A 23982-nucleotide genomic window follows, 5' to 3' on the forward strand; every position below is an offset into this window, starting at 1 on the left:
CTATTCAGTAGGACTATCAGCTGTGTATGCACCAGACTTCTGCACAACACAACTGATGGTCCCAACCCCATTTATAAGGCAAGAAATCCCACTTATTAAACCTGACAGAGCACACTGTGAAGTGAAAACCATTTCCGGTGACTACCTCTTGAAGCTCATCAAGAGAATGCCAAGAGTGTGCAAAGCAGCCATCAAAGCAAAAGGTGGCTACTTTGAAGAACCTAGAATATAAGACATATTTTCAGTTGTTTCACATTTTTGTTAAGTACAGTAAAAACAGAACCGAAAAACAATGGTGAATTTGACTTTTTTTTAACCATTTCATGTCCAATTGGATTTGTTTCCCGTTTTTCAGTACATTTTATGGTCTAAAAAAAATTTCGGCCTGCAAAAAAAAAGCAAACTCTTAAATGGCTATGTTGAGGGAAATAAAGTAATAGCTCTTGGAAGGACGCAAGATAAAAAAAAAATGAATGAGCAAAAATGATAAATAAGAATCTCCCTCATGAGGTTTTTCCAGAAAACAACCACAGGAGGCCATTATGGTCATGTGACCGGCAGGAAGCGGGGACACCGCACACACGAGCATAAAGCGCCGCTACTCTGCCCCTACACCGAGCGACGCCAGGTAACTACAGGCAGAGGAGCCGCGTGACCCCTCGTTTCCATAACAACAGTCCACGTGCTTTACAAAACCGGCAGTGACGTCACGTAGCGGGCGACCGGAAACGGAAGCTTATGTGGAGACTTCTGTGTAGAGGAAGGTGGTAAGTGTGCAGCATCTCTCGGTGTGTTATACTTGTAGCCCGCGCTGTTTGCCGGTACCGGCCTGTTCTTCCCGGTGTTTACATGCGGCGCTTTCAATCCTCCCTACAGCACTCGGTAATGCGGAGAGGTTGTGCCGTGTGAGCCGCTGTTTTACCCACGTGTGGGTGCAAACTTCCCGCCCTGTGGGGAGCGATATATATATATGGATGAGCTGTGTTCACACACTGCGTGGTGGGTGTAGATCGCGGTTCTCCTGTTTGTCACATAATGTACTTTTCCCAAGAAGATAAAACTGTACAATGCCTACAGCCTCCTGTTTGCCGTCCATAGGGATCACATCACTCTCCTAAGCCCAGAGTAGAGAATCCTTGTAATTCTCAGTTCCATTCTTGTGCCTTGGAAAGCAGCCACAGTCGATACTTGTGGGAATTGTCATGGTGGCCTAATCATCCCGCGCACAGGTATCTCCTAATCTAAAGGCTTTGTTCATCATTGCGTTGGAGGCTTCGTTGCACGTTCCCCTAAGGAATACCAGACATCTCTGCATGCTGCGCTGTTCTGTTAGGTACAATATAGAAATCCAACAGGTCACCTTATAGGCATTGAGCACCACTGTTTTTATTCATGCAACCAATCCATAATTATGGTTAATTGTGATCTCCTGCACCCCTAATGGAGTATACATGTGAACAGAGGCTAAGAGTGCAGATGGCCGCACATGGCTGAGATTCTGCAAAGGTTAGTTGCCTATTATTTGGTTTCATAATTATGCAGCCATTGCCCTCATGCGGGTGGGCAGAGCTGCAGCCCTTGCACCGTTTGGCCTTATACTTAGGCCTCTATCACACATTCGTTTAAACCAATACCGATGTCATCCGTGTTTTCCATCAGTGTGTCCTCTGTGTACGTTTTTACCAACAGTGTTTGTCCGGTATGGATAAGAAAGAAATTGCCAAGCTTCTCCTACACTTTGCAATGTTAAACACAGATGCCATCCGTGTGCTTTACGTGTTTTTCAAGGACCCATATATTTGCATTGGCCCTTGTCATCTATGCTGCTGGGGAAAAAAGACATTTAAATAGCAGACATGTGAAAGAGGCCTAAGGCTGAACGTAATTTCTCCACTGTCTGAGTCTACAGATGTTGGACTGTACTCGGGTGGCAGACCGTTGTTTTACACGCACCCATAGACTAGGATGAGTGTGTGTGTGTGTGTCATCCGATTCCCGGATGACACACGGCATGCTGCGGCACCAGGAAACACAATGGGCAGCACTGCCCCATAAAATAACATTGGTCCGAGTTATGTGAGTGAGCCCTAGGATTCATTCTCAGCAGGACATCGTCTTGTGTAAACAGGACATGTGATTCTGAGGACAGTGCTGTTCTATGTGCACAGAAAGATCATCATGTTAATGATCATTCGGTGCACATGATAATGTGGTCAGTCTGCCTGTTCAAGATATTAAACAATTAAGGGGTTTTAGGCTACAATTGGCCAGTGTAAATTCACCCTTTGATCCAGGTACATTATAGGTGACATCTTCTCTGATTGTCGATGTTCTCATCCTTTACTACTTCTTCTGGTCCTGTCACCAGGGTATTCTTTCACAGGACTTACAATCTGCTATCTTATGCTGATCCCGACACTTAAAAATAACATTGTCATTATAGTGCCCCTGATTCATAATATGCGCTCATCTGTACGCTAAATGAGCCTTGTACTCTGCTTCTAAATAATTGTCCCTTTCTGCATTGACTGCACAAAAAGACTCCCACTCTGTCACTCATAAGCTACATGACCTCAATACTATCACCCCTTATGTACTATGATGACCACACTGTTGCCTCTTAAGAAATATAACCCCCACACCATCCTCCCTTATGAATATACCCACCACGCCATCTCCTCTTATGAGAAGACAACTATGAACTATGGCCTCCACCCTTTTCTCCCCGCACTGTCCCATAGAAGTGAATAAAAAGATCTACTCTCACATGTAAATAGCACTCTAATCATTCTTCTCTTGAGTTCTGTAGCCACTTTAGCAGGAGGAACAATGGACCTTTAATCCGGAGATTGGTTTAAATATGTAAATCACAGGAAGCAGTTATCAGTCGATTACTTATATGTACAGTAATTGTCTTTTTGTGATGCTATACATTTTATTTACTCGCTGGCTCCCGGTGTGGGGAGGATGAACATGAAAACGTGTATTTTCTTGTTTAAAAAAATAAAATTTGTAGAATATTAATATTGTCTCATAAGCAAATATTACTGAGAAATGGTGACGATGACTATTTACCTACATTGTGGTACAATAATGTACTTGCTTCAGTAATTCTAATGCCATAAAAGCCTGTGTGGGGGAACATAGTATAAGGACTCTCGTCAGGTGTGGTAAAAGGTCAAATGTGACCTCTTAGCCTTTACATGGTGTGATATTGTGCACTGACACCTTTTTTTATGGACTTATATACTTTTTCTCTTCCAGGAAAAGCACTTTGGATAATTTAAGCCTACACAATGGCAGGAGATTGGCTGGGGAGCATTGTATCCATAAATTGTGGAGACATCCTTGGAGTGTACCAAGGCCTTGTATCTGCTGTTGATCAGCGCAATCAGACAATATCACTCACACAGCCCTTCCATAATGGAGTTAAGTGCCTCGTTCCAGAGGTTACATTCAGGTTAGTTGACACCTCTTTCTCCTAAGCTTCTGCCTTTGGTGACAGTACTTGTTAGTGTATGTGAGCAGTAAGGCGGCTGTATATTGGCGGGTAAGCTCACTGTGTGGTAATAGTGCAGCATGGAGGCATTTAATTTGTGCATGCAGTGGATATTTTCCATTACCATGCTTGCCTTTATCGCGTCACACCCAGCATCCACTGCGCGCTTTCACAATGAATGAGGAGAGGGAAAGCGTGTGGTGGATGCCGGGTGTGGCGCATGGGGTAATCCCTCCCACAGCCCAGCATCCACCGAGGAATGCAGAAGTGAGTCACCCCCGGCTGCAGCAGGAACTTGACGTGACATCAGCTTATGTCAGAGCCTTCTGCAGCCGGGGGTCACATGATGCCTGTGATAGCGCCGCTCACAGGCAGTAACTGCAACGCAAGGTATTTACAAAATCCCTTATGGGCCCTGGGGGAATACATTAGGGGGATAATAAAAAGTAGTGGACAACCCCTTTAAATATTTTTATGTATATGCCATTCACTGTTAATCTCCAGTTGCTAAAGTGAGTGGCACTGAACAATCCCTTTAAAGCAGATCTGTCAACATCTTTCCCAATCGCAACTGTATGCATTCTTAAATGGATCTGTCAGACCTAATAAGGTTGGTGTACTTGCTTTAAAAATACTTGTCGGAATAGCTGTATAATCTTGATGTTAAAATGAGCCTTTTATGAATCTATCTATCTATAGAGTGAGAGAGCTCATTAGTCCAAGTGTATTCAGTTTCCACTAACCTATGGTCCCTGACTGCTACAGCATGTATTGTGAAGTGTGATATTTTGTCTGTGTGCCCATGATCCGGATCCGCTGCGGGTTTGATGCTGCGTATTTATGCAGCGTCCAGATGTTACAACATAGTGGATGGGATTTCTAGAAATCCCATGTCCACTATGCGTCTGCTGCTCACCCGCAGAAACTGACATGCGGCATGTCTTTCCAGACCGCAGCAAGTCAATTTCTGCGGCGGGTCCGCATGCGGGCTTTCCCCATAGACCTAACCTATATGAAGAAAGTCCGCATGTGAATAAAAAAAAATGGTGGAGCTCATTTGCATAGATGAGTAGAAGCCGCCGGCGGCTCTTCCGCAGCGTCTGGGCCGCAGGTCTGAACACATCGTGGGCACATATCCCAAACTGTATCAAGTATAGTATAAGATATTGAGATGCATATTACATAAAAATATAAACCACAATGTAGCTGGAATGTTGTGATGGCTGGAAAAGGTTTCAAGGCACAACAGAGGCAATGATGTGGGAATCCTAACCCATTTATGTGTACATGTTTAATAATGAGTTCTGTTTTTTTTTTTTATCTAGGGCAGGGGACATTGTAGAGCTGAAGATTTTGGAGATACCTGTAGATATCAAACGGCAGACAAATGACCTACCTGAGAACACAATGGGTATGAATACAGACTACATAAATGGTACAGCAAAGCAAAGGCCAGTAGAGACAAGTAATGCACAGAACATCCCTCGCAGATCAGATGCGAGGAGCAATGATTCTGTAGGCACTTCCCCACAACCCTGCTCAAAAAGTTATGTGGACAGACACACTGACGGCCTTAACCCGCCTAAGAATTTTCGCCGTAGGCACAACTCATGTGAGTACTGACATAAATAGGAACAATGTCATTTAACCATGAGTGGATATATTTTTGTATTTAAGAAGGACATTAATTGTAGATTAATATCGGTTCACCAAAACTCCCCTTACGTTTTCTCTTTCTGCTTTTTGTATTTCATGGTCTGTCATATTTCTTGATATGTTTTTTTTTTTTTTTTGCCCTCATCATTTCACGTGATCCGGTTAGGTTCAGTCTTCTGTCCATATTTATTTTCTACAACTTTTTGACATGAAAGAACAATATTGTATTGCTCTGATTATTGAAATTAGCTTTTTAACCAGATATAATGTACTGTAGGATCCCCTTACTCCTAATTAAGTTCTAGGCTAGATCGTTCATAATAACCACATTTTCTAAAGTGGTTCCATGGTGGAAGTTCTCCTTTAAAAGTACCAAATTATCATTTTAGTCATATTATTGTCGGTAAAAAAATATATTGGAAAATTGTATACAATTTTATTTCATATAGTGTTTCTGTATCTGTTCCTCTCATTCATTCATTCACAGCCTTCACCTTTTAGCTTCAGTGCCTAAATATCTGTTTTGACCTGCTCGGCTTCTTACATTGTGCAACTTAAACACTTAGGTGCCTTCACAGTACTTAATATTATATGACTGCAAGCTGAGATCCTTAAAACTGCAGGGAATTGATATTGCATTACTTTAAAATATACATCAAATAACAGTTATTGGTGCACTAGCATATGCCTTTAGAAACTATCTAAGTTAGATCTGAAAATCTTTCACTGAGCCAGCCCAGGCCGTATACTTGAAAATTGTAACTGGATATACATAGATCAGCCCTACCAGTAAGGGGAGTCTTTCAGCCCAATTTACTCTTTTATAGGGGATGGAAAAATAATAAATTGTTTTAGTTTTTAAACCCTTTCCTCCTTTGTCCACCACAAAGGCTTTATTACAATATGCAAACTAGGATGTCCAGTACTCCATTGGTGTGGCCCCTTTGCACTATACCACTCCCATATTTAGCATGACGTCCCTTCATATGTTGATTGGCAGTGTTGGATTGCCCAGAGCTGGTGGAAGAGCATTCTATAGAATGCATGCTTGATTTTTATTTTTGCTCCATTCCTGTGGAGACTGGTCAGTTTGAAGTGTAAATTTGGGCTTACAGTCTCCGATTTTGTGCAGGTTCCCCTTTTGCCCTTAAAACTGTTTTGAGTCTTTGTTGCATTGCCTCAAAAAGACTTCTTAAGGTGGCATATGGTATCTTGGCACAAAGACTTTAGCGGTCTTGTATGGTTGCCATCATAGCCACCATTAGCTTTTTGAGCTATTTTTACCACAGTAGCTGTTCTGTAAAATTAGACCATATTGGCTAGCCTTTGCTCCCTATGCCCATGAGGGAGCAATGGGCACCCATCACATTGTCACTAGTTTACTGGTTGTCTTTCCTTGGATTGTTTTTGGTGATGAAAACCAGTGCATACAAGAAACCTCTCGCAAGACCTGCCTTCTGCGAGATGGAGCATCTCCATCATAACTTTGCCCCTGTCAGTCACTCAGATCCTTATGTTAGTCCACTTTTCTCATTTCCAAATCATGAACTTCAAGAACTGACTGTTTACTTGCTGCCCAATATATTTCACCCTTTGCCAAGTGCAATTGTCACAAGATAATCCGTCTCCTTCAGTTACCTATAATGTTATGGCTGATTGGGGTACACATCAGGGTTTGCCATATGTGGAGTCTAGTTAGTGAAGACCCAGCTGTGATAGATGGGTACTATTAGTACTTTAAATTGCCCATATAAAAATTACCTAACTATGCAGTCCATTTTGAAAGACTTGTCCTTGAAGAGAAACTATAGCTGAAGATTAGGACATAAGATAAAGGCTTGGCCCGGTTGCCTGGAAGAAAGGCTTTGTGTGTAGCGCTTGTGTCGGGTCCTGGAGGCGCCGCTGTATGTCCACTGGGGACTCGCGCTGGCGTTCGGACACAAGATTCCATGTTAATGCTGGCCGTCTCTGCGTCGTCCTGGGTTGTCCTTAGGGGTATTGTATAACGGTGACCTGGGGATGGATAACTAGATTTATTAAAGCATGTGATAGGTCAAGGCCAATTCCTAGTCCAAAGATTCCACCTTGGGATCTGAACCTGGTGCTGTAGGCATTAACCAACACCCACTTTGAACCGATTGATGTCTTATCTATTAAAAATCTTACCTGACTGATTTTGGTAGCGCTTACTTCAACCCATAGTCAGTGATATCTAGGCTTTGTCAGTTAATGCCCCATTTACACAGACTTTGGAAGATGGGGTTATTCTAAGACCAGATCTTATTTTTATTTTACTCACTTTTATAGCGCATTAATTCCACAGTGCTTTACAGTCCTTATTGGAACTGTCCCCATTGATGCTTACAATAAAGATTCCCCTTCAGTATGTTTTTGGAGTGTGGAAGGGAAATGGAGTACCTGGAGGAAACCCATACAAACTCCTTGCAGATATTGTCCTTGGTGGGATCCAGCATTCCTTCCAAAAGTAGCCGTGAAATTTCATAGGAGTCAGGAGATTATTCTTCCCTCCTTTTGCATTAATCCTAAGAACCCAAATGAGGAAAAAATTCACATCCTGGACATTAAGAGGTTTTTATTAAATTACATGTCAGTAACAACACAATGGATTCAGAGACAGTTGTTGTTTTGTTTCCTTCCAGGGCTCTAGGAAAGGCCTAAAAGTATTGAGGGGTGCCCTAGCTAGATGGATTAGGGAAGCCATTAGGTTAGCCTACTCTTCTAGTGGTAGTTCAGTTCCAGAGAGCAGAAAAGCTCATTCTACTCAAGCTGTCACAACTTCCTGGGCAGATAAGGGGCTATCTATCGACCAGATAGGTATAGTGGCAACATGTGCCTCTCCTTCAACTTTCTTTAAGCACTATAGGCTTGATCTGAACTTCTTCTGCTGACCTATTCTTTAGGAGATGGGTTCTATAAGTGGTGGTCCCTCCCTAGGGTGGGTTTGTTTTATCTGTAAATCTCTCGTGTGATGCGGTCATGGGGGGCGTGGAAAGGAAAGGACAAAATTACTTACCAGTAATGGGATTTTACAGAGCCTATGATAGCACCCTTATATTCCCCCACCCCACTGGTATTGGTGTGCACTAATAGTTTTAGGTGTATAGTTCAGATGGTGTTGTAGCTTATGGTCTGGTGATGATGGTATGTACATATAACTGTCTTGGAGGTCCACTCATTCTCTGTAACTCAACTAATGTGGGGGACAGGATCCACCCTTTTTATTCAGTAGGTTCCTGTTCTTGATGGGCTGATTCCCCTTCCCGCGTGGTGTTGTCATGGGGTCTGGAAAATCCCATTACCGGTAAATAATTTTGTTTTTCATTTGTCTTCTCCCTATTCCTTTATGGCAGCGCCCCCCAAAAGCCTCGGACATTCTGTGGGGAGGAATTAGGAAATGGTTGCTTAGGTAAATTGCCCAAACGGTAGTGTTTGGAATAGATAAATTATGTTCTAGGGAGTTTTATGTCCCTTTTTGTTTAACAAAAGCACAGTGATTTCATGTGCTTTATTCCCTCTGCAACAAGAAAAAGCCTGGTGCTAGAGTTCAGCTTAACACTATGGGAACAAAGGTGAACAATGGTGCTATCACACTCTGAATATGGAACTTTCTTTGACTGTTTCTTTCCTTTGCCTTCTGACAACTTTCCAATATTCTTTTCACCTTGACCTTATCTATAAGTTGTGCAGTTAACAATATATTGTCTTGGATATATGAGAGATACGTGCTTTAAGTCAAGAAGCCTAGTAGTATAAATCTTTATTAATGGTGCTGAACTGCTCCACCAAGGTAGTTCACTGGGTCACAGCAGAGGGAGGTCATGACTGCCAATATGATCTTCTTGAGGGTTTATTCATATTGATATGTGATTTTTGGTCAAATATATAAAATGTTTTTATATCTGTTGTAGACCATTGTGTAATTCTAACTTTTTATTGATCCTCTGACACTCTCATTTTCTATTAGACTGGTGGTCTCTGAGTTGGCAAAGTGTTAATAATCACTCCAGCTTTCTGCTGCTGCGTACCCTCAGCCAACCCTATAGGATATTATTACGTCCACAAAGTTATAGCACAAGAAAGAAAGCCAGCCAGTGGTAGCCAAGACTAACCAGGACTGCTGTGTGTTGGTGTTGTTGTTGTTCTTTCCCAATAGAATCGTATAAAGTGCTGACTTTGTGGCAATTTAATTGAGACGTGGCCGGAAGTAAGGCTGACTCGTATTTTACTACATGTAATCCGTACCGGCGGTAATTATATTTGACATGTTAAGGCTAGGTTCACACCATGTTTTTCCCATACAGCTGAGGAAAAGGTTTTAAATACTTCTTGGCAAAAATTGAGTATACCAAGACTAATTTTGTGCTGCTAGACAACCCATTGTAGTACCTATCCGTGGTGGAGAGGAGTCTATTTCAGTTGTCCGTATTGGATTATATAGGTGCCCACCTTAATCCCTAATGTCTTCTTCCAGCGTATATAAAATAAAAAGAAGCTTCTATGGTGACCTGCTAGACTATTTGATCTAAAGTATGTCCACACCTTATCTTCACACCTTTATGAGCTTGCAGGAAATCCCATACCAAAACTATGAATGGTAATATGGTGTTGGGCTTATTTTTGAAATACACTCAACAGAGTGTCCATATAAATTTCTACCATGCAAACAAAATAGCGTTTGTGCGTTCAGGCACAGATGTTGTGTGAGGAGAAGGTCTCCCTCACAGTTGCCTTTTCTAGTTCATCCCAAAAGTGTAGAATAGGAATGAGTTCATGTAGACTATTTTAGGCCCTTCGATACCAAGCCTATCAAACTTTGTCCATGGACATTTCTATGGAAGAGGGGCACAGTGGTGCTGGACTCGGAAAGAGTCTTCCCCTGAATATTTTCAAAAAGTTAAGAGCATTTCCTAAAATGTCTTTTGTATGTTGCATTAGTATTACTCTTCACTGCAAATAATAGGCCTAACCTAGACCGTCTGCCCGATTATATAACTTTTCCTCTGCCAATACATTTTTAAAGCCCTACTCCAGCATATTTATTTATTTTTTTTTGTCACCGCTGGAGTGGTATCCATAATGTAAGTTCCCTAACCCTATAATTATACTTACCAGCTGCCATCTAGTGTTCCCTGCTCCGGTCCCACGCCGCCATCATGTGACTGCAGCGAAGTCATAGTTAACAATCACAAGCTCTCAATGTAAGTCTGAGGGCCTCATTCTGGCTCTCATAAACTTGCATTGAAAAGTGACATCTGGCTCACCCAGCATCCACATATTACTATTAGTTACTGAACTCCGGCGGTGAAATAAAAGAAAAAAACAGCAAGAAAAGGAAGGGTGGTGCTTTAAGAAGGCACTATATATTTCAGTGCTGCAAAAAGGAGATTTTTCCAGCGATGATAAAAATCAGTTTTCTTAATTTAAATCACTTTAAAACAGTCCTGAAGATACGAGCCAAAAGCTACCACCTGCCACATTCCCATAAGATCCTAAAAAAAACCAAATTTTTCTCTTTAACATCGCTGGAAAAATCTCCTCCTCTTTTTGCTGTCACTCGATCTGTACAGTGTGTACATCTGTACCCCCCCCCCCCCCTTTTTTTTTTTTTTTTTTCCCCTTTCTTTTTTGAACATATATTTCAGTGGGTGGTGGTCTCAAGGCACCCACCAATCTACCAGACTTCCAGATTTGATTAAGCTTCCGGTGCTCCATTCTTGCGTGTGCACTTCAGACTCATTTTGTAACTCTGTAATGAGTAATGCAACAGAAGATAGTTGATTTTATTTTTTAAGGGCCACACAGTTTGGCACTCACCATCCCCACTCTGTTTGCTTGTTCCACCTTCTTTGTGACTAAGTTATTGTTGCTTACACTTAACAAATCAGGGCCTAAGAACTAATTTTAAGACTAGCCTGTACACCAGTCTTAATGAGAGGCGTGCAGGAATAAGATGTGCCAAATTCATTAAGTGACACTCACCACTTAAAAGGGTTGTCCCACTAACCAAGTTCATTTTAACCAATCAATCATGGACTAATAATAATTTCTACAATTGGATGTTTAAAAAAAAAAAAAAAAAAAAACAACTTCCTGTGCTAAGATAATCTTATACATGTGCCCCTGCTGTGTACTGTGTAATGACTGTGTCTGACTTTACAGGGACATGGTCTGATCATAGCACAGCTCCTGGGCAGGGAGGAAGCAAAAGATTATACACGGCTCATGTTTAAGTGATAAATTTACTGCAGCACAGATTCATCTCAGCTAAAAGTCTAGACCCTTAGATCAGGAATAGGACAGACATTTATAGGACATTTCCGAACTTTCACAAATTCTTATGAAAAAAATATTCCCCACAAACTGCATTGAATTACTGTACTCAATTTAGTATATATTTTAAGAGTTGGAGTCGGTCCATTTTATTCTGACTCCACCAAAATGGACACCGAGTCCACGACTCAGACTCCACGGCCCTGCAGACATTACAGCACGGTGTCGCAAATAATTATTTGAGGTAAAACATTTTTTAACATCAGGCAGGGAAATGTTTTACCTCACAGAAAGAATGGACTTGGATCCCCTGCTGTAATGTCTGTATATTCTTCCTTTTTTTTTTTTTTTTTTTTTTATAAAGCTTCTTCCCCTGCCCAGGAGATGTGGTATGATCAAACCATGTTCCTGTACGGTCAGACACAGCCATTAGACTCTAAACAGCAGGGGCACGTTCATGAGATTATCTCAGCACAGGAACAATTTTATTTTATTTCTTTTTAAACTCATACAATTGTGGAAATTATTATTATTCCAAGATGTATTGATTAAACTTAGCTTTGTTCATGGGGAAAACCCCTTTAATGAATTTGGAGCGTCTTATCAGTGGTTTGTGCCTCGCCAAAAATATTACTCCATTCAGGGACTGGAGTAATATTTCTGACTTAAGAAACATTGACATGTTTGATGGCTGTGCATAGCCATGCTGTTTCCCAACCCGGCTTCTCCCCAGCTCCAACCATTTTGGCAGAGCTGCTTGAAACTGGCATGAAAATGCCAAAAAGTTACAAAATGTTTGCATCTCCACGCTGCAAAATTGTTGCAACTTTATACCAGAAAACAAACACTTAGTTCAATCGACCCCATATACTTTATCAGCCTTGATTTTGAAGATCAGCACCTTCAGATCGCGTCTTATGACAGTGCCTCGTTTAAAGTCAGTAACATGTACGGTTGTGTTGACAAGTTTACTTACCAGTGTCTGTATATGGCGATTGCATGGCGGTGTACTGGATTTTATGTACCCATTTGTAGTGTGTCCTATGATTACCTACCAAATCCAGGTAAAAACCATAAACATAAGATAATGATAGACTTTATTAAATTGTTGATATCTGATTTAAGGGCTTATTCTCACAAGAATTATTTTTTTTTAGTCCATATGCAATCATACAAGTCAATGGGGCGACACATCTGTGCTTTTTTTTTTTTTTTTGTGGAACTGTCGGTCAGTGTTCTATCCAGTTCTGAAAAAAAAGTAATATCCTTTTCTGATCCAATGGACATTCAAATGCATCGGGCTCTAAATCGATGGCACACAAAATCCTTCAGTGTGCCATAGTTTTTATCAATAGGTTTTCACGGAAAATCGGACACCATCATGTGAATAAGACCTAAAAATACTGCTGTTTCTAAAAATTGAACAGCAAATGGTCACTGCAATATGGCTGTCTCAATTGGGTCTACAGATGAAAACTTTGCAGCCAGTTAGTAAACAGCAAATTTGAGTACGGTAGGTACACTGCATAAATGGTATACTGGTCAGGCAATTGCATCTGTTTTATATTAATCCTACATGCTGAATAAATGCAGACTAAAGGTATAGCAGGATGTATGCAAGTCAAAGAATGTAGACCGACCAGAAACAGCAGTGCTCTAGTTCTTGCCAGCATCGATCGATACTTGACTTTTGTGATGTGCATTGTTTTTTGATCACTGTGGGAATTTCCTTGCCTAAAATTAAGTGGATTTACATCAAAATTCATAAAAATAGTGTGTCAATAAAAGCAAACAGGTTCCCCAAAATTATGCCTGAAAAGCTGCAGTTTTTCACAGAAAAAGCAAGCTTGTATAGTTCTATATAATTAAATGGTTAAAAGGGTTTTCCAGTTTCGGTAAACCCTTCTCCACTGTCTGTAGCTTGCTGTAAAAAAAGAAACAAACAAAAAAAGCAGATAACAGACAGCAGGAGCAGCACTGACCTCACATTGACAGCACTGCAGCCAATCGGTGAGCTAAGCATCTCTAAGCGGTTTGTGCTTTAAACTCCGGCTCATTTATTGGCTTCTGCACGGTCATCATGTGCAGAGAGTTACACACAAGGAGCAGCTTTGGAGAATAAATGCTGGACCCAAGGACGGGGAGTAAAGAACTTTTTTTTTTTTTTTTTTAAGAACTGTAGCTGGGGAAGAAACGATTTCTGAAACCAGAAAAAAAATATTTTTAAAGACGCACTGCCACGAATATTGTTTCTCTGGTGTGTAGTGTGAGAGTTTTAATATACTAACCCACCACCGCCTTCTCTGGGATCCAGCATAGTTCTGGTCCTCTTCTCAGTGACATCACTGCAATTCAGACCATCATAGACATATACACACTTTTAATTTAAAATATCCATGGGAGTGCTATGTGAGTAGGTAATAATAAATGTTAATTATATTGGTCCTATTGGCCAAGCTTGGCTTTATCTTTATTATTTCCTCTCTTAGCCACAGTTAATGTGTGCCCAGTGGATGCATTAAAATACTTATGAATCACTGCTCCGGTCCTTTTATACACCATGTGACCGCAGTTCTGATCAGGTGGATCTCGCATCTTCTCTTGTGTGGACTGGAAGTTGCTTTCTTAAATTAATTCTGTTGGAGCCTTGATGCAAGTCTCATAGGTTTACATTGGTGTGGACTGGAAGTCACTTTCTCAAACACTCTGAGAGCCGGTTAGTCATCACTGCTGTTGTGTGTAGAGGTTTGGAACGTCGTTGGAAATGGAGAAAACAGCAGTCTGTAAGTATTTTATTACATCCACTGTGCACATAACTGTGGCTAAGGATGTAAATAAATGCTGAATTGCAATTTTAATCCTTAATTCTCACAAGAATTAGCACATTTGTCATAACTTTATTTCTCCTTCCCCCATGACAGCACCACGGAGAGAGGGGATCTGCCCTTCAAGGACAGGAAACCTACAGATAAAAGGGCGGTACCTCTCCCGCATCAGTTGGTTTCCTGTCCTTGACGGGATCCTACAGTTCTGGAAGGAGGCATACCTGCGGGGTGCCTGAAGATGATCTTCATGGGATGCCAGGTGGTTCCCTGCCTCGACTGGTGCGGTGCCCTGATGCGCCACCGCTGGGGTCAGTGGCCTTTAGGGTGTGCGAGGGGGGTCCAGACGAAGAGTTGGGGGCCTGTCGGGGCCCGCCGAGGTGTTATGCTGGACCCCCCCTGGTTGTGGCAGGTGGAAGCGCGGCGCTGCCCTGCGGCTTTCTGATGAACTTCCGGGTCTGCCGCGTATGCGGGAGCGCCTCCTGATGTTGCGGCGCCGAAATGCATGACTGGGAAACCAGTCTGCGCGAGCGTCCCCCCGCAGGTGCAGGGGAGGAGGGGGCACTGGATCACCGCAGGCACTATGGGAGGGACTTCCAGTGGCTTAAAAGACAGCTGGGGACGCCACGAAATTGGGTCTTGAATATCTGGCACGCTGTCTAGGGGAAAATAATTAAATGGGGAGATATATACAGTACAGACCAAAAGTTTGGACACACCTTCTCATTTAAAGATTTTTCTGTATTTTCATGACTATGAAAATTGTACATTCACACTGAAGGCATCAAAACTATGAATTAACACATGTGGAATTATATACTTAACAAAAAAAAGTGTGAAACAACTGAAAATATGTCTTATATTCTAGGTTCTTCAAAGTAGCCACCTTTTGCTTTGATGACTGCTTTGCACACTCTTGGCATTCTCTTGATGGGGGGTGAGTTAAAACCTGCGGTAGCTGCCACATGTATGGCCAGGTCATTAATGGTCTGGCTAGACCAGCTTGAAACACAACTGCGGCAGAAAAAATGTAGAGACAAAATTCTAGAAATCATCCCGGTAATGAAAGGAGCAGCGGCCTTCCTAGCGGACGCCTCGACGGACTCCGTCAGATTAGGAGCTAGGGCGACAGGGCTCGCTAACGCGGCCAGACGAGCCCTCTGGCTCAAATGTTGGCCCGGGTATCTACAGACTAAATTGCGAATGTGCTCTATCCCCTGTGAGGGTGAATTTCTATTTGGGCCCACCCTTGATGACATCTTAGAAAAAGCAGGGGACAATAAGAAGCGGTTCCCTACCCTGTTTTACACTGCTTACAGAAAACCTTTTCGGAGCAAAAGATTCATCCGTAGAAAACCCCCTAAAGAGCAGGATAGGTGGGAAGACAGGAGAAGGAAGACCAAAGGGTACCTATTTAACAAACCCCCCCCCCCCCCCCCCCCCCAACGATAGCAGAAAGCCCTCCCAATGTGGATTTTCCCCGGGTGGGGGGAAGGCTATCGGGCTTTCTCCCGACCTGGGAATTAATATCCAACAACTCATGGATTCTGAGCCTAATACAATTGGGCCTGAAACTCCAGTTCCTCACATTTCCTCAGCCAAACTTTGTCGTAATCCCCAAAAGGTCATCAAATGAGGAGCAGCTGGCCTTGGAGCAGGAAATCCGGGGATTGGTAAGGAAGGCTGTCCTTCAGGAGGTCCCGTGCGGGAAGGAAGGCAAGGGCTTCTATTCTCGTTTATTCCTAAGAAAAAAAACAGATAGGACTTACAGGACGATTGTAAACCTAAAAAAGCTGAACAGACTTTTGAAGGTGGAAGCCTTCAAAATGGAAACAATAAAATCATCAGTAAAATGCGGTTTCCCGATTGTTTCATGGCCGTCCTGGATTTAAAAGACGCTTATCACGTCCCGCTGCACAAAGATTACCAGAAGTTCCTCAGAGTAGCAGTTCCCATAGGTGGAGTGGTCAAACACTATCAATATACGGCCCTCCCATTCAGCATCGCCATAGCTCCAAGGGTTTTCACCAAAGTTATTGCAGAGGTGATGGTTCATCTAGTGCAGTGATTTTCAACCAGTGTTCCGCGGCACACTAGTGTGCCGCGACACACGGTCGGATGTGCCGCGGGGAAAGTTCCCCAAACTATGGTGCCCCCTGTGTTTTGTTTCCCGGCAATGCGCTCGATGTACAGTCACGCCTTCTTACAATGTAGGAGACGTGTACAATAACACATGCGCAAGCTTTGAACCTCGCGCGACTTAATGACGTCACCGAGGCCGGCGCGTCATCCTGAGAGCGGAGTGACTCTCGCATTTGCCCGCCGCCAAGGTAATGCCCGCCAATAATGCTGACTATATAAGCTTTTGCCTGAGTATATGAACTGTTGGCAGAATACTCAGCATATGAGCTGGTACTTTTAGTACTCCAGCAGTATACTGCATATAACAATGAGAAATGTAAAATGAGAAATACTATAGTCATGAGGCTGGAGTACTACAAGTACCAGCTCATATGCTGAGTATATGAGCTGGCACTTGTACTCTGGCCTCATGGCCATAGTACTTCTCATTGTACCCCTTTTATATTGCAGTATATGAGCCACATAATAATCAGCACCATATACTGTGGCGCTGTACAGTGCACATCACCACAGTATATGATGCTGATAATCATGTGCTCATATACGTGGGACTGTATTTATGAGGTTACATGGGATTGAATATATGAGGGGGTTATCCTTTTTTATTTCACTTTTTTAAAATAAATAATTTATTGAAAGGACCTCTGCCAGGCATATTTCACTCTTGAGGGCTAAAAAAGTAGCTCTTGTGGTGGTAAGAAGCTGATTTAAAACCCCAAGAGTGAACTCCGTGAGAGTTGTATGTATGGAATAATAAATGATATTAGTACCGTTCTTCAGCAGTCATGTCCTGCTTGAATTGACTAGTGGCGTAGCACTTGGCAGCCGGCTCTATTCTACTTATAGAGAAAGCTGAGTGCTACGTCACTAGTGTCTATTCAAGCAGGAAATGCAGACCGTAGTAATATAAGTTATTATCACACACATACAGCTCTCGCGAAGTTCACTCTTGGGGGGGGTTTAAATCAGCTTCTTGTCACCACGAGAGCTGCTTTTTAAGCCCTCAGGAATGAAATATGCCTAGCAGAGGTCCTTTAAGTGTGGCAGATAATGTAATACTCTTCTATTTTAGTGTGTGGCTGCGCACACTATCTCAGCAGTGATGGAGAAGTATTTGAGAATGGAAAAGGCAAATGCCGAACAGGACCCTGGACACAATTCTAACCCAAATGAAGGCCCTAGTATGAGAGTTCAGCAAAAGAAAAAAGACAAGACGGTGAGCTCAAGGCAATACAGTGAAAGCTATCTTTCATTTGGATTTACTTCCACTGGGGATGCGACAGCACCAACACCACTGTGCTTGGTGTGTGGTGAGAAGCTTTCCAATAGCGCTATGGTGCCAAGCAAACTGAAACGCCATCTCCAAACGAAACACCCTTCCGTTCAAAATAAACCGATGGAGTATTTTGTACGCTTACGTACAAACAATGAGAAAGGGGCAACTTTTTTGAGAAAAAGCACAAAGGTAAATGAGAGAGCCCTCAAAGCTAGCTACCTTGTTGCTGAACTCATAGCTAAATCAAAAAAGTCCCACACTGTGGCAGAAACATTAATACTACCAGCTTGTAAAGCTATTGTAAATGAGATGCTTTGCCCTGAAGCAGCTAAAGAGATAGCTAAAGTGCCTCTCTCTGATAACACAATTGCCAGACGGATTGATGACTTGTCTGCGGACATTGAAACAGTTGTTTTGGAAAAGGTGCGCATCAGTAAGAAATTTGAGTCGACGGATATCAGTGGACATTGTCAGTTGTTGGCCAATGTGCGTTTTGTGGATGGTGAAGCCATTAGAGAAAACTTCCTATTTTGCAAGGCACTGACAGAAAAATCAACAGGAGAGGCAATATTCCAAGTCACATCGGAATATCTTGATAAAAGTGGACTTACATGGGAAAACTGCACAGGTGTCTGCACTGATGGAGCCGCAGCCATGGTCGGGCGCATCAAAGGCTTTGTAAGTAGGGTTAAAGAAAGAAACCCAGATGTTCTTGCTTCCCACTGTTTCTTGCACCGTGAGGCCCTCGTTGCAAAGACCTTACCAGCAGATCTAGCTCCTGTGTTGGATGATGTTGTGCGCATAGTGAACTTTGTGAAAACACGACCTTTGAGATGTCGCTTATTTGCGTCTTTGTACAGAAATGGGAGCGGAACATAAAATCTTATTGCTCCACACGGAGGTCAGGTGGCTGTCACGCGGCAAAGTGCTGGCCCGTGTGTATGAGTTGCGAGAGGAACTTAAAATATTTCTTACAAACGAGAGGTCCGATTATTCAAAGCTGCTTGCAAGTGATGAGTGGTTTGCAAAGCTGGCATACCTGGCTGATATATTTCAATATCTGAATGAACTAAACATACGGATGCAAGGTCGAAATGAAAACCTGCTTACAAGCACTGATCAAATGAACGGATTCCGTTTAAAGGTGCAGCTCTGGCAACAACAACATGTGCAGGGTGGCAACCTTCAGATGTTCCCACTCACCGAGAAACTGCATGATGACAATACTGCTGCAATGTGCGAAGCGATTGGCAGACATTTGAAAACTCTTGAGGAGAAGTTATCGTTCTATTTCTCTTCAGCCTTCACAGAATGCCTTGACTGGGTTAGGGACCCATGCAGCTCATTATCCGTTGCTGGAAAGGACATGACTTTAAAGAAGCAAGAGGAACTCGTTGAACTGAAGCAAGATCGCGGTTTAAAGCTAAAGTTTGCTGATCTTCCTTTGGACAGTTTTTGGTTATCTGTTGCCAAGGAGTTCCCCATTCTGGCCAACAAAGCTATTTTGACATTGCTCCCATTTTCAACCACATATCTATGTGAGCTGGGCTTCTCAAGCTTGACTGCGATAAAAACTAAACAGGGAGAAACTGAGAACTGTTGAGGAAGAGCTTCGTGTGTGTCTTTCCACCATTCCTGCCAGGATATCCCTTTTGTGTTTATCGAAACAGGCCCAGGTTTCACACTGAGTGAGTAAAATAAATTTAGAATCTATATTATTAACTATATGTATAATATGACTGTTTTAGTGTCATTTTGTGCTATTTTGGTTGGTGTGCCCCAGGATTTTCTAAGTATAAAAAGTGTGCCGCTGCTCAAAAAAGGTTGAAAATCACTGATCTAAGGGAACAGAACACCCTAGTCGTCCCATATCTGGACGACTTTCTGGTAATAGGCAGTTCCTTCCTAAACTGCAAAACCCATCTGGAAAAGGTCATGGATTCTTTGACACACTTGGGATGGCTTTTGAATCTGGAAAAATCCAAAACAGAACCATGCCAGATACAGGAATACCTAGGCATAGTGCTGGATTCAAAAAGACAAGAGTGTCGTCTCCCCACAGGGAAAATTCACAAAATCATAGACCAAATATTGCGGGCAAAGTCCCACCCATCTATGTCCCTACGGAAAGCCATGTCCCTTCTAGGCTCCCTGACAGCATGTTTCCCGGCCGTCCAATGGGCCCAAATACACACCAGGGTCATACAGTGGGAAATCCTAGACACAGAAAAATCCCTAAAAGGGCATTTAGAAGGGCAGCTAATGCTATCTGCAGAAACCACACTTTCCCTAGAGTGGTAGAGGAAGATGGACAATCCCTACACCTCAAATCCTGACCACAGATGCAAGTCCTGGGGGCGGTGGGGCTCACCTCAACAACCTTGTAGCTCAGGGGGTCTGGACAGAACGTCTAGCTTCCCCAAACATGAAGGAGCTTTTAGCAGTAGAGTGGGCACTCTGGGAATTCATGCACACACTACAAGGCCACCACGTGAGGGTCTTCTCAGACAGCCGAGTAGTAGTGGCGTACCTGAACCACCAGGGGGGTACACGGTCTCATTCCCTGATGCAGGCAACAGAGGTCATCTTTCGCTTAGCCGAGGAAAACTTACAATCCCTATCAGCCCTACACATAAAAGGGATAGAAAATCGCACCGCAGACTTCCTGAGTCGGACACAGTTAAAGCAGGGCGACTGAGAGTTAAATCAGTCAGTTTTTCGTCCGATTGTATGAATGTGGGGACGTCCCTCCATAGATCTGCTCGCCAACAGTCGGATCAAGAAAACACACTCTTTCTGCTCCGTAAACCCCATAGCTTTGGATGCCTTCATGATCCTATGGAGTTACCCTCTAGCTTGCGCTTTTCCTCCGACCGCCCTGACTCCAGCTGTTCTGAGGAAAATCAGGGAAGAGAAAGCGAGAGTAATCTTGGTAGCCCCCTTTTGGCCAAAGAGGGTTTTGGTTTTCTTGGCTGAGGATGTTATCAATCTCCGACCCATGGGTGCTTCCGGACCTTCTTTCTCAGGGTCCGGTTCTCCATCCTCGGGCATCAAACTTACACTTGACAGCCTGGAATTTGAGAGGGCTCTTCTGAAGGACAAAGGTTTCTCCCCAAATCTTATCACCACACTACTTCAAAGTAGGAAACCAGTGACCACCAAACTTTACTGGAAAGCCTGGAAGAAATTCCTTTCAGTCTCAGGTTCCAGGCTGGGAGGGGAGGTTCCATTGACAGCTATCCTGGAATTTTTACAGAGGGGTTTGGAACAGGATCTGGCCACAAGTACCTTAAAAGTTCAAGTTGCGGCCCTGGAAGCCCTCTACAGTTTTGATCTGGCTAGGGATAGATGGGTATCTAGGTCCATTAAGGCATCATCCAGATCCCGACTCATCCCCTCCCGAAATACTACACCTTGGGATTTAAACTTGGTCCTTTCAGCTTTAACGAAGTCCCCTTTTGAACATCTGTCAGAAGCGTCCATAAAAATTCTATCCCTCAAAACAGCACTCTTGGTAGCTCTCACATCTGCACGTAGGGTTAGTGATATTCAGGCCCTATCGGCAGGCCCTCCCTTCACACAAATCTTGGAGGATAGGGTTACTCTGAGAACTGACCCTGCCTACCTGCCAAAAGTGGCGTCAAGATTTCACAGGTCCCAGGAAATCACCCTCTCTTCTTTCTGCCCCAACCCTAGGAACACGAAAGAGAGAGCCTTGCATACCCTAGATGTCAGAAGGTGCCTAATCCGTTACCTAGAGGCAACACGAGTGTAGGGAGGCTAGTTCTCTCTTTGTTTGCTTTCAGAGCCCTCGTAAGGGGAACAAAGCTTCCAAGGGCACTCTGGCCAGGTGGATAAGGGATGCCATCATACTATCGTGCTCCTCACGCGGAGAAGCTGCCCCGGAGAAACTGAAGGCCCACTCAACGAGCGGTGGCAGCCTCTTGGGCGGAGAAGGCCTGTGCTACAATAGAGCAGATATGTAGAGCGGCAACCTGGTCTTCCCCCTCTACCTTCTTCAATCACTACCGGCTAGACTTAACCTCTTCTTCAGATCTTACTTTCGGGAGAAGGGTTCTGGAAGCTGTGCCCTATACCCCCCCCCCCACAAATGAGTCACTTCTCTGTAATTCTTTCCGTGGTGCCGTCATGGGGGGGAATGAGAAAGACGTAATTACTTACCAGTAACGGGATTTCTCAGAGCCCATGACGGCACCCGTACATTCCCTCCCTTCACGTGTGGGTGCACACACTTATTAGTTACCTGTTGTAGCCACGTGGTGTTTCTGTCAATTTCTTAAAATGTAAAATTTTGTGTTACTAACCTGGTGGTCCTCTCATTCTCTGTAAACAACTGATGTGGGAGAGAGGTACCACCCTTTTATCTGTAGGTTTCCTGTCCTTGAAGGGCGGATCCCCTCTCTCCGTGGTGCCGTCATGGGCTCTGAGAAATCCCGTTACCAGTAAGTAACTACATCTTTTTCAAGTTTTATTAGGGTACTACCCCAGTTCTTATGTACTTTCTGAATGTTGACATTTTAAAAGTGGCAATGGGTATTTATTTACCATTCACTATTGCCTTAATGCAATTTTGCATCAAAGTGAGACATTTAGTATAAAAATAAAAAAAGAGGCAAAAGAAAAAAGGTGTGCAGCTAAAAGTCTGACCAAAGCATAGTTTGAGATGCACAACACCTACTAAAAATTAAATTGTACAGAGTTCATACATGCCACCTCTTCACGTATCATGCATGCGTTATGTAATATCCAAAATGATCTATTGTACAAGTGCTGGTAAGCATCTGAATCATGGAGTCGAGACATGGGTAGATTAAGCAACGTCAGTGATAAATTGTGCAACTGCACATAATCTCAGCCCTCATTAGTGGAACAAAAGTGCCCCCTAAGTGTGACCATTGGAGAGCACATGCACTTACAGGAACTTTTTCCTTATGATTAATCAGTATCACTCCCCCCCCCCCCCATCCTTCTGGAGTCGCTGGAGAATGCACTGATGAAGAGCTGACATGCTGTGATCTTTGTTTCTGGTGTCACTTTCAGCACCCTTCCTTACCGTCACCCAGAAGAGGGAAGGAAGACTCATGATCCTGCTCCCCAAAATCCAGACTATTATACCTAGGCTTTGAACCTGGACAATGAGCTTGAAAGTGATTAGGAATACCTACATTCTTTGCAGTTAAATGTTAATGGGTTTCCCTCCATCTCTCCTTAGGCAGATCCCATTCATGTGGCTCTGTCTGGTCATTGAATATTGTTAAAATAAAGTCACTATTAACATAACAGTAGAAAAGCATGCTTGAGAAGTGAGCCTTGAGACTTTGGACTTCCTCAGCTGATGACTTTATTTTACCTTCTTCCAACCTCTATATTCTAGGCTGTTCCCTTCCAAAATTATTTTGTTTTTGCTCATAAGACCCTATATTGTATTGCATACAAGTTTCCTAATCCCTTGAGTGTCTGCAGGGTGAGGTGACTCGGTTCCTTTACATTAATAACACTATATATCAGTTACTTTTTATTTCTGCGTGAAGTGATTTTTGAAGTTTTGTTTTAAACTCTTATCAAACGCTAGATAAGTGATTTTCCAGGGCATTTCAGGCTTTGATATAGTTTCCGACTACTGCAAATGAGCAAATCCTTGCACGCACCCTTCATGAGGGAGAGAAGGCAATGTTTGTTTTTGCTATTTCTTCAGGGATTCATTGAAGACCTATTTCTGCCAAAAAAAAAAAAAGAGAATGCTGCTTAATAAGCTCTACACAAACACAATTAGATTAAACATTGCCTGGGCTAGGGTAGACAGAGTTCTTGTCTTCATGCGTGCGCTGCCTCCCAGCTCACTTATACTGTCACGGAGATACAGTACTGCAGTTCATCCCCCAGGAGGTGGGAATTCCTTCCTTAGCACGAGATGTGAACAGGTTGTAAGCCACAGGCACGTACACTGTCACTCAAAAGTAGGACACTGCTGTACTTTATTCTCGATATATGAAATTCTTTACCTTAGAATGCAGAGGGGAACAATCTGAAAAGCAATCTTTTTTTTGTTCCAAACTTAAATGGGTTCTCCAGAAATATAACAAAACGGCTACATGAATGAGTTGTCATTTATAAATTACAAAGTTCCTTAAATTAGCAAATCACCATTGTGCTATATAGGGAGGTAATAACTATAGTACTTTTAAAATTGCTGCCATCTTGGTAGTGTCCAGAAACTTGTCCTGTAATGATAACAGGACAGGTGCCTCTGAGCATATGCAGTAGGAAGCACTTTT

The 23982-nt window shown here is 42.9% G+C and overlaps 1 protein-coding gene across 2 annotated transcripts in view; it reads left to right on the forward strand.

The window, feature by feature from the left end:
• Positions 1 to 678: 678 nt before the first annotated feature.
• EDC3 (enhancer of mRNA decapping 3) overlaps positions 679 to 23982 on the forward strand; it is a 44278-nt gene continuing 20974 nt past the window's right edge. Inside the window, exons 1-3 of one of the 2 annotated variants that reach the window (XM_073650792.1) lie at positions 679 to 767; positions 3265 to 3460; positions 4825 to 4910. In XM_073650792.1, the coding sequence (XP_073506893.1) occupies positions 3297 to 3460; positions 4825 to 4910 (250 nt within the window). In that variant the 5' untranslated portion in view covers positions 679 to 767; positions 3265 to 3296. Of the gene's footprint in view, positions 768 to 3264; positions 3461 to 4824; positions 5112 to 23982 lie in introns of both variants that reach the window. The other variant, XM_073650791.1, reaches the window with a different exon arrangement.

Source organism: Phyllobates terribilis, unplaced genomic scaffold, assembly GCF_046119375.1.
Source record: "Phyllobates terribilis strain yellow unplaced genomic scaffold, ASM4611937v1 Scaffold_11__3_contigs__length_659146591, whole genome shotgun sequence".
NCBI classification, from domain to species: Eukaryota; Metazoa; Chordata; class Amphibia; order Anura; family Dendrobatidae; genus Phyllobates; species Phyllobates terribilis.